We start from the raw sequence: 9900 nt of genomic DNA, 5'->3' as shown, positions 1-9900 counted from the left end.
GCATGCAGGAACATATTGAGAGCATAAATAAAAGTGAGACTCCCATCCCTACCAACACAGCATATTCTACACAAAACCTTTGTAGCTTCCCTTCCCCAAATTTCTTAATGTAATACTGGAAGATGCTTGCATACTAGTGACAATGGTTATATACAAACAGAATAAAGTAACAGATAAGCTACAGAAGAGAGAAGTATTTAATTGAGAAGTATTTGGCAAAAATATTATAGAGCAGGCATACAGGCTAACTTGGCTGCAATTACAAAACCAGTAGAAGTCCTCTTCCCCTCCCCGCCCCCATAATAGGGGGAAAGGTAACAATTTAAGTTACAGTATTTATCAACACAGTACTACAAGATGCCCATTGCGTCCAAATTTGAGGCAGCAGAGACCTAGCATTTGCTTATGGTCCTTGTTATATCATTTTTGTTAGTTACCATCCCCATGAATTTATCATTGGATAAGAACAGCCAAAAATAAAAATCTGGTTAAAATAATAAAGTATATACTTCCTAATATGAGAAATATTATTTGTTCATATTATTCTGGTTCCATTTACTCTTTGCTTTCTTTCTGGCCATCCTCTCACATTACAGTAAAAGCCTTGCCATGACTACAATTCTTTAACATTTTGGTGACTAAAGCTTAGCCTGAGTTGTGAAGTGAGAGGATTATCCAAATAGGTCTTATATGAAATGGCCCCATGACAGCAACACCCATGTTCAATTCCACTTAAGTGCCTTTTCTTTTCACCCCTCACAGATTTCAAGATGTGGGTAGGTGACATTCTGAATGCATACTGACAGTATGCCAAACACTGCAGCATTCCTAAATCAGATTTTGTAGATCCAAAATTAAGTTTAAAAGAAGGAATATCAATTGCAAATGCCTTTCCTTATAGCTTCTATTAGTCTGGATGGGTGTACTGTCTGCCCCCTGTACAATGTTCAGCACCAGTGAATCACAGCTCTGGAACTTGGCACTCTACAATTACCTGCTTAAAGTCCCCTCTGCCCCACAGCAGAGACACTTTCACTGCATTCAGAATGAAAAATAATTGAAACAATCAACTGGGGGAGGGAAAGCATTCCAAATTAAACAGCTGGCTAATGAACGTGTTGTACCTTACTGCCACTAAGACAATTATCTTTCAGAAAACTGGAGCTGCAGAAATCAAAGTGAAGACTATTGAAAACAGAAGGTACTTATGATGACAGGAGATTGAATTTACAATAGCCCTCCTTGCTCTCTGAATGCTAGCTGTAAAGTTCACAGGGCTTATTTCCAGAGGGTACAGTCTTGGCCAGTTCCATTCTGAATTATTTTACAGCAGTCATTTAGTTGGTATATGTTGAGTTCAATGTCCCTTTTATTTAAGGAAAAAAACAGAAGGATGAACATGTTTGTTTTAGCACTGCAATTTTGTGTAGTACGATAGCAAGGAGCGGAAGAAGGAGCATATACCTTTTGTGATAAAGGCAAAAATATTTTATTAGGCTTCCTGTCGTCCAAAAATTACTTGGAAAGAAGAATTAAAAGGAGGAGCTTATGTTGAAATCTATAACAGATCTAGTTATCAAATTCAAGTTCACTGTTAGAAATAGTTCTATAATATCTACTTTACAGATACACAAGCTATCAAGAAAAGAATAAACTGTGATAAAAAAACCCAAGAGAGAATTAATATTTAACTCTCTTTCCCTTGCTGATGAGCAAAGAATGAATGAGAAATATATAAAGCACTTTCATCGGGAATAGTACCAAGATACCCTGTTGGTAGAATTCAATGTTATACAGCTACTCCTCGCTTAACATCATAGTTACATTCTTGAGGAGTACCTGTAATAGAAAAGGAAGTGCTGGGTGAGGGGAGGCAAAGCAACTTCTGGATTAGATCTAGGAAGGTCTCAAAAACAATCCCTCTAACAGCCCAGACAACAACATAATTTAAGACTAACATCTAAGCTTCAGAGTTCTACAGATGTAAGTTTGTGAGGAGTCATCTTTTCAGCAGTGCTCAAGCCTCGAGTATATAGCTCAAATAGCTTACACCTCTTAAGGTGCCCAAGCCTGCTAGTACTTTACAAGGGACACCTTTTCTAAATTTTGTTTTTCCCTCTCAGATAGCTCTCAAGTGTTTTCTAAACTGAACCAAATATCCACAACTTATTTCATAAGCAGCTTACTTTTAAAGGATCTTCTAAAAACTCATTTTACCCAGTGGCTTCATGGGACAAGGTTGCTTTATTTTCATGACAGATGAGACTAATATCAAGTAGTTGGCCTTCAAAAGTCCTAGTAAGTAGTCTGCTTCATAACTTCTTCAGTACTTTTATATTGCTCAAAAACCTTCTTTAAATTCTCTAAACATAAAGCATGATGTAACTCTGTTAGTACAAAGAAAAGCCCTCATCCATCTTATCAAAGGACACATTGGCCAAAAGGACACCATTTCATAATTTGGTTAATTGATTTCCAGAACTGTGTGCTGTGGCATCTGTTTTACAATGATTAGGTTAAGTAATTTTCTTCTTCCTTACTGTCTTAGAGTGGTTTGGACCAACTGCTCAGTAGGCCTGCGCAAGTTGGCAGCGATCCGATCCGGCTTCAGATCCGGCCACTTCAGATAGCCACGATCTGATCCGGAGCTCCCCACCAGGTTTCTGCCTTGATCCAGTCGAAGCGGCTCTGAAGCTTCGGAGCCACCTCGGAGATCCGGCCATAGGATACAATGAATTGATGAAATATCTATAACTTTGTTTTTTGTCTGATTTGGACAAAACTTGCAGGGATGGTAGCCTCTGCTGAGAGCATGAAACCTGCCAAGTTTCAAGAAGATCGGTGCAGGGGTTTAGGGGAAAACTACCCCAAATTCTTGAAAGCCAAACTCATGTCACAGCTGTGTGTTACAACACAGGGGGGTCAAAACTGCAGGGGTGGTAGCTCCTTCTGAGGCCACAAAGCCCGCCAAGTTTCAAAAAGATAGGTGCAGGGGTTTGGGGGGGAACTGCACCTCAAGCTGTGGACAAGCAAAACTCGTGACATGGGTATGTTAAAGTGCAGCAGGGTGACAGTTGCAGGGATGGTGGCCCCTGCTGAGGCCACGACACCTGCCAGCTGTCAAGGAGAACGGTGCAGGGGGTTCTGGGTCCCTGCACCCCTAGCTGCTGACAGGCAAAACTCATGCCAAAACTGTCTCCATCTTGGGGCAACTGATTGTATTGATTCTTTCCTCTCTTTAGCCTGGTTTTGTGGGTGCTAATTGATACGCGTTAAGTCGTTATGTAGTAGCTAGGTCCTATGCATTGAGCTGGTTCCTGAGTCCCTGGTACCTGAGTGAATCATGATTAATTGGTAACTGGTAATATAGTAGCTTAGCAGCCAGGCCTGCAGTAGTGTCTCCCCTCCCTGCCCCAAGACAGAGACAGTCAGTCCCACAACCACCCATGGCACGAGTTTTGCTTGTTCACAGCTTGAGGGGCAGTTCCCCCCAAACCCCTGCACCAATCTTTTTGAAACTTGGTAGGATTCATCCTCTCTGCAGAGTATACCATCCCTGAAAATTTCATCCAAATCAGACGAAAAAACAACAAAGTTATAGATATTTTATTGTTTCCCCATTATACCCTATGGCCGGATCCCTGAGGCGGCTCCAAAGCTCTTCGGAAGCTCCGAACTGCTTTGGGAAGCCTAATGAGGCCAGCACTTCCACCCGGATGTGCTGCTTCGGACCCCGAAGCTTCTCCGGATCCGAAACTCTGTCCAAAGCCTCGCACAGCCCTACTGCTCAGCTCTATACCTGGCATTACCACATCAGTAGCTACATCACCACATGCAATTAATGTGAAGCAATGAACTCTAGAGCACAGAAATATTTCACTGGGCAGTAAGTCTTCAGCAACCTTCCTTCATGTCCACTAGCCATCCATCATAAATGATTCTGACTTTCACTTAGGCAAGTCTTGTTTGCATTATTTTATAGCTATTTAATTAAAGTACTAGTCTCTGGTTTTCAGGTGACAATTTAGATTGTAAAAGCACTGAAAAAGTTACATTATATACAAAATGACAACAGTATTGATATGCTTTTACCAAAAAGAAACCACCTTAAATATATTTTCATTTCAATTGTCACCTTCAGGAAAGACAACCATGCATAATTTGACTATCTAACATTTTAAAAGATTACTGAACTATTTTAATGAAATCAACTATTAAAGCCTTTCAATCGGCAATTATCCAAAATTAGAAAAGCAATTTAGACTCAAATAATATTTCCACACTTTGAAAGCTGACCACCTAACAACTGAAATCAACAGAACAGTTCATAGCTGATCTCTTACTCTAGGCTCTATTCAAACTCAGAGCTTTTCTATATAACCAATCTATGCAGACAGAGGAATTACAAGCAATTTTTGTACCATGAGCAGTAATGGTAGTTGAAATCATGGTAACAGCTGCCATTCTTGCACCCCCTCAAAAATCAATGCCTAGGACTGATGTCCTGGTCACACACTGGTTATACTGTTGCAAGTGGGAGGTTAGCCCAAAATAACTAGGGTGTGAGTTCAAGTTGCCATAGTTAATGTTAAAATTACTTTTTGGGGGTTTTCCCTTGTTCAGGCAAGCCATTTTCTATACTTTTGAATCTGGGGTCATGTCTGCAAGTTGCTCGTTGCAATCATAGCTAAACAACAATGGCTTTCAAAGTAAAAGTCAAGACCACAGAACAACTAAAAGGCTGGGTTTTTTGCCAGAATTTGGGAACGTGGGGCCAGTACACATGGTGGCAGCTTGCGCTGCCTGAAACTGGAGTCTGGCCAGCCAGAGCCATACTCTGACTGCCAACCAGGCTCTGTGTGACCACACCACTGCTGCTGGAACCCGAGGAGGCCCCACAAAAAGGGCTGCTGGGGCCAGCCCAGGTGCTGGCCCCAGACTCCCCTGGGCCATCTTGCCACATATTCCCCAGAGACAACCAGCTGTTCCCAGAGAACACACATTCCTGCTCGTGGGGACATGCCCTCTGTGGCCTTTATGGAGGTCTATTCACTTTCATTATTTCCAGCAATATTTTTTTTAAAGACTGACAAGGATTTCTATATTTTTAATAGTTTTTGGATATCTGTGTTTTCTGTGCAAGACATGAATCATTGGATGATGGACATTAATCTTTAAGGCACTGCATATGTATGCTTAAACTCTCATTTAACAGCTGCTCCTCCACTAAGCTCTGCACCATTTTGAGACAAGATTTTTTTTTCTTAAGCCCAATTACTTCAGGATTTCTATCCAGACTTTACTTCCACTAACTTATTCAGCCTCAAATTAACTTGAAGCCATGTTGGATGGGACCAAATTAAATACTGCTAGCAATATACTGTTAGAGGTGCAATTAATGGCCATCTCACAAATGAGGAAGTCAGCTGAAGGTAAGTATAATTTCAAGTCAATTAAACACGTTACTTCTCATGCAATGGAACATACTTGTGACATCTTAAAGTACATTTGTGTCTATATGGAACAAACAATTGCAATTATATCCCGTAAGTTTTTAATTGCTTATGGAATGGTTTGCCAGTGAGCTTCCACTTCAACCAAGTAATTTTATGGAATGATGCCGCAATAAAATTATTCATATGTAGCACATATGAATGCTATGTTTTTTATCATTCAGAGGACAGTTGATATAGAAAACTGTTTTCTACTCTACTCTGTTTTCTATACACAATATGGTAAACCTAGAAACGTCACACCAATGTCACAATTAAGAACATGTGTCACTCAACTGTAATCTCTTCAGATGACTTACTGTTCTAAGTTAATATCATTAAGTACAAAAGTACATGCTACTCACCAAATAAATTGCTTGAATGTCCTTGTTTAGATATGGGTTTCAGTTCATTTAATCCCCACGCATAACGCTTATAATTATCCCAGGCATGTTTCATCATCTGGAGGGAAATGAAAGCAGGATTATAATGTTGATTTAAAAAGAAACCACCAAAACTGATTGAGAATAAACTATATATTAAATATATATTTATTCTGTGCTTTATTAAATTAATGTTGTATGCATTAGAAGTATAAAATATTTTAAATACAATTAACATTACACTGGAAAAACAGTATTACTGTTATTGTTGAATTAAGTGTTCCATTCCAATTAAACCCACCTCCTATTATTATTTCACATAATTATAATTATGGCCAATTAATTTTCAGAGATTAAATTTGTGATAGAAGTATATTAACCCAATTAGATTTTCCTCAAAGAAGATAATCAGACAAACCAGCAGTGTCAAAAAATACTTTGAAAAATTAGATTTTTATATTTCAGGAGCAAGACAGACCAAGATAAATTTATGAGGTCAAAAGTAGCAGCAGTTTAAAATAAGTTATAGTACCTGGCAAAGAGATCATATTTTGGATACAAGCTAGCTAAGTTCAGACTAATCTAGGTAACAACACCACAATAGAATTGGGGAGGACAGGAAAAGTCTGTGGGAGAAAAATGAGGACACTGTCCACCATTTTGGTTGAAAGGATACAACTTAATTTCAAAATTAGCAAAAATTCGCAATTGTAAGCAGAATATCTTCTCACTAACTCCCTGCTCTTCCTCCCCTTCTTTAAGCAGGCTTGAAAGTGAGCAAAGACCTGGGATTCGAACAAGGACCTCCATCAGTCTAACCAAGCAATGATAAGATAATGGCAGCAAAAACTGCTCATCCCAATACAAGCCAAGGGCTTCCACAAAAGCAAGGAGTTTCAAAGTTCACCACTGATGTGAAAGAGTGGCAGCAATTTAAGAAACATGACGTGAAAGCAGACATCATTAAACATACAATCCAATACAATCTACTTTCTTCCCTTCCCTGGATATAGTTCCTTGAAGTAAATACATAAATTTAAAATCGTCATTAATACAGCATTATGAGACTGTAAAAGATGCACTCAGTTATGCTTGTGCCATCTCCAGAGTCTAAAAATGACATAATAAGAACCAACATGAATGACGTGTGCCCCTGGCGGCTGCAGGGGCATGGCTACGCTGGCAGTGGTGGGAGCTCGGCAGCAGTAAGCTGGGACCCACTGAAGATGCTGCCGGCAGTGTTGTCAGCAGGGGGGTGGGGGGGGGAGAGGGGGGGAAGCACCAACCAGGGGTCAGCAACCACCCTCAGGCACCGCCAGTGGCAGCAGCCAGGGGGTCGCCCTTTTGCAGGAAGTGTACCGCCGCGCTCAGAGGGTGTACGTGCATCTGCGTGCACCCCCTATATGTCACCCCGACATTTCATCAGTTACACTCCCTAGCATTTTACCTTATGCACCATGCTGGGAATCCTACGGACGAGCTAATACGTGTTAACCAGAAGTAAGCTTTCAGCAGCCTAAATTCTTTCTTTTTCTACCCCTGCACAAAGGCCCAGTTTTGGCAATAGAATTGAAATTCACTGTACTATACAATTTTGCTTATTCTGTTCTGGCCACAATATAATACAGATAGATTACTTTGTATAGCATCTCTTACAACTTACAGTGTTTATTGTAGGCTGTTATTTCTACATTACTGTTTTTCAGAGTAGAAACACACTAATTTCTTAATATTACCATCATATCTAAGAAAAAAATATTAAGACTGTTTACATGACACATGATTTTTCTAACATACTTAATTCAACTGTATTCCAGGCTGCTACTGACTCAAGGGGAGCCCATTTAACATGCTACACAAAATAACTTCACCTCAGTCCCATTACTAGCAAACATAAGATTTCCACTGAAAAATGGCATCTTAAGTGGCACTCTTGACACAATTTTAGAAGGTAAATAAGTCAACAACCCTCTTACTCTGAAAGATTTTTCTGCGCTCTAGAAGAGAAAAATCCTACAGCGTAAGAACACTTCTCCAGTGCCCTAGCAAACTGACTGCACTAGAAACCCAAATGAGTATATTTGCTTTGAGACACCCCTGCCCACCCATAATATCAAGGGGTATATGTATTAACAATATTATACTACATATGAAGAGATAGCAATTTTTAATTTAAATTTGTTTGAAAAGCTTAGAGAGTTTCTCTTTTGGAAAATAAATATAAATTTCAAAACCTGCTTTCACTTCAGTTCAGGATGAAAACAATTAAACTGTAGTTTTACAGAAAATCCAAGATTTTCACTTAACATTTTTATATTAAAATATAGGGGTTTTATTCTTTTTATATTTTATATATATTCTTATTATATATACCAAGAAATATAATGATATGACATAACACAATATAGTCAATATACCATGTTTTCCTAGACTAGGTTTTTTCCCCATTCAACATGAGCAATTTCCCTCCACCATGCTGGATTCAAGTACAAAGTGGGGCAGCAGGTAGCTTCTGCAGCTCCAGCTCTGACCCTAACACAGACTCAGACTCGGGGTGCATGTTCACCACCAGTCGCTATCCGCAGGCAACCCATAGAGACTGGCGGTCTACACCACAACATTGTGAGGAGATCAAATAGTCCCATCGCCTGTCTGCTGCAGTCTTTGTTCCCTCTCCCCATTCCTGCTTGCAACCCACAGCTGCTTACCTTCCATCATGGCTCTGGCCCTGCTCTGATTAGGGGTACAGAGCACATTGTGGCTTTAGTTTCTGCCCAGGCAGGCAGCAGCAGCATCTCCAGCCCTGACTGGATGCTGGGGCAGGGGCCTCTGCTGCTGGCAGGGGTGCAAGAGGGAAAGGGAGTCAGTGGTCAAGCAGGCTCTCCTGCTACCTGGTCCCCCAATGCCTGCCCCCTGCTTTCCCCCCGCATAACAGTTGCAGGAATGAATGTCAGATGACTCCCCACAATAGTTATATTCAGAAATTTATAAATTTCCCAGGTTTATAATATAATTTTTTTTGGGGGGGGGGGGCGGGACAGGGGGGCATCTTAAAAATTCAAAGTTGTCTTGGACTTGAGTAAATGCAGTATTTAAAAAAAATTAAAACAAAGGTATCAGTGTCAAACTACTTCATTACAGTACACAACATTTGCTCAATTACTTGCAGACTTAACTTTTTTACACTAATCACCTATACTAACAATGCCATTTCTTACTTCACTCAGAAACAGCTCTGAACATCTCAATGCCATTCTGCACCCAAAGTAAATAGGAAGTCAGGCACAGCAACAGTTCTCTTAGAGAACAGTGCCCCTTTTACACTGCCAAAATACACCTCAATTTTATTTGTACAAAAGATAGAGCAGCTGCTTTCTTTCAAGTCATCATTTCACTAACACACATGCTCTCAGGCACTCTTTATCTTAAACTTCTATTTCATTCTTCCAAAACAGAAGCAGGCTGTAAATACTTTCCTCATGCTTGAGGCAAGGTCAAGCCTCAGCCAATACGTGTACAAAACAATAATGTGTACATAAAACCACCCACTTTCTTCTTCCCCACATCAATTGAAAAAAAATAGGAAAATGTAGATTTTTCAGCTTTTAAACCAAGGTTGCTTAGATCCAACAGTCTGACTCTGTGTCATAGGAAGCTTGACTCCAGAACTACAACTCAACTTTGGCCTTTTATTAAGGGCTTGTTTTTAAGTCTATAAATAGTTTTCATTTCCTTTTTTTATAGTGGTGCATTTAATTCTCTGGGTCCCTTCCTTGTTGATTTGATTTTCCTATGGGATTTTGTAAGGGCAATAGTAGTTCAAGGGCTTAATCTGTAGTTACTGACTTGCATGTATGGGGTAAAAAACCTGTTTTTCCTTTTAAAAAATTGGGGTACAAATAGGAACAACAACATGGCACTTACAAGTAGAAAATATTTTGTTTTAATATAAAATAGAAAAGGTGGCCATTGGCAGTTGAGTGTCCTGAGACAACACTGGCTTCAACTCGAAAACTTAGAGTTAA

At 39.8% G+C, this 9900-nt stretch overlaps 1 protein-coding gene across 1 annotated transcript in view; it reads right to left on the bottom strand.

Moving 5' to 3' along the window:
* Window positions 1-8590, bottom strand: part of MAN1A1 (mannosidase alpha class 1A member 1) — a 277351-nt gene extending 268761 nt beyond the window's left edge. The window contains exons 1-3 of the mRNA XM_019520217.1: window positions 8584-8590; window positions 7612-7619; window positions 5858-5954 (exon numbers count right to left, since the gene is read on the bottom strand). Coding sequence (XP_019375762.1) covers window positions 5858-5954; window positions 7612-7619; window positions 8584-8590 — 112 coding nt within the window. The remainder of the gene's footprint in view (window positions 1-5857; window positions 5955-7611; window positions 7620-8583) is intronic.
* Between the last annotated feature and the right edge of the window lie 1310 nt (window positions 8591-9900).

The sequence above is a fragment of the Gavialis gangeticus genome, unplaced genomic scaffold (genome assembly GCF_001723915.1).
Source record: "Gavialis gangeticus isolate Ggan-Ray unplaced genomic scaffold, GavGan_comp1, whole genome shotgun sequence".
Taxonomy (NCBI): Eukaryota; Metazoa; Chordata; order Crocodylia; family Gavialidae; genus Gavialis; species Gavialis gangeticus.
This window is presented reverse-complemented; position numbering and strand designations above follow the sequence as displayed.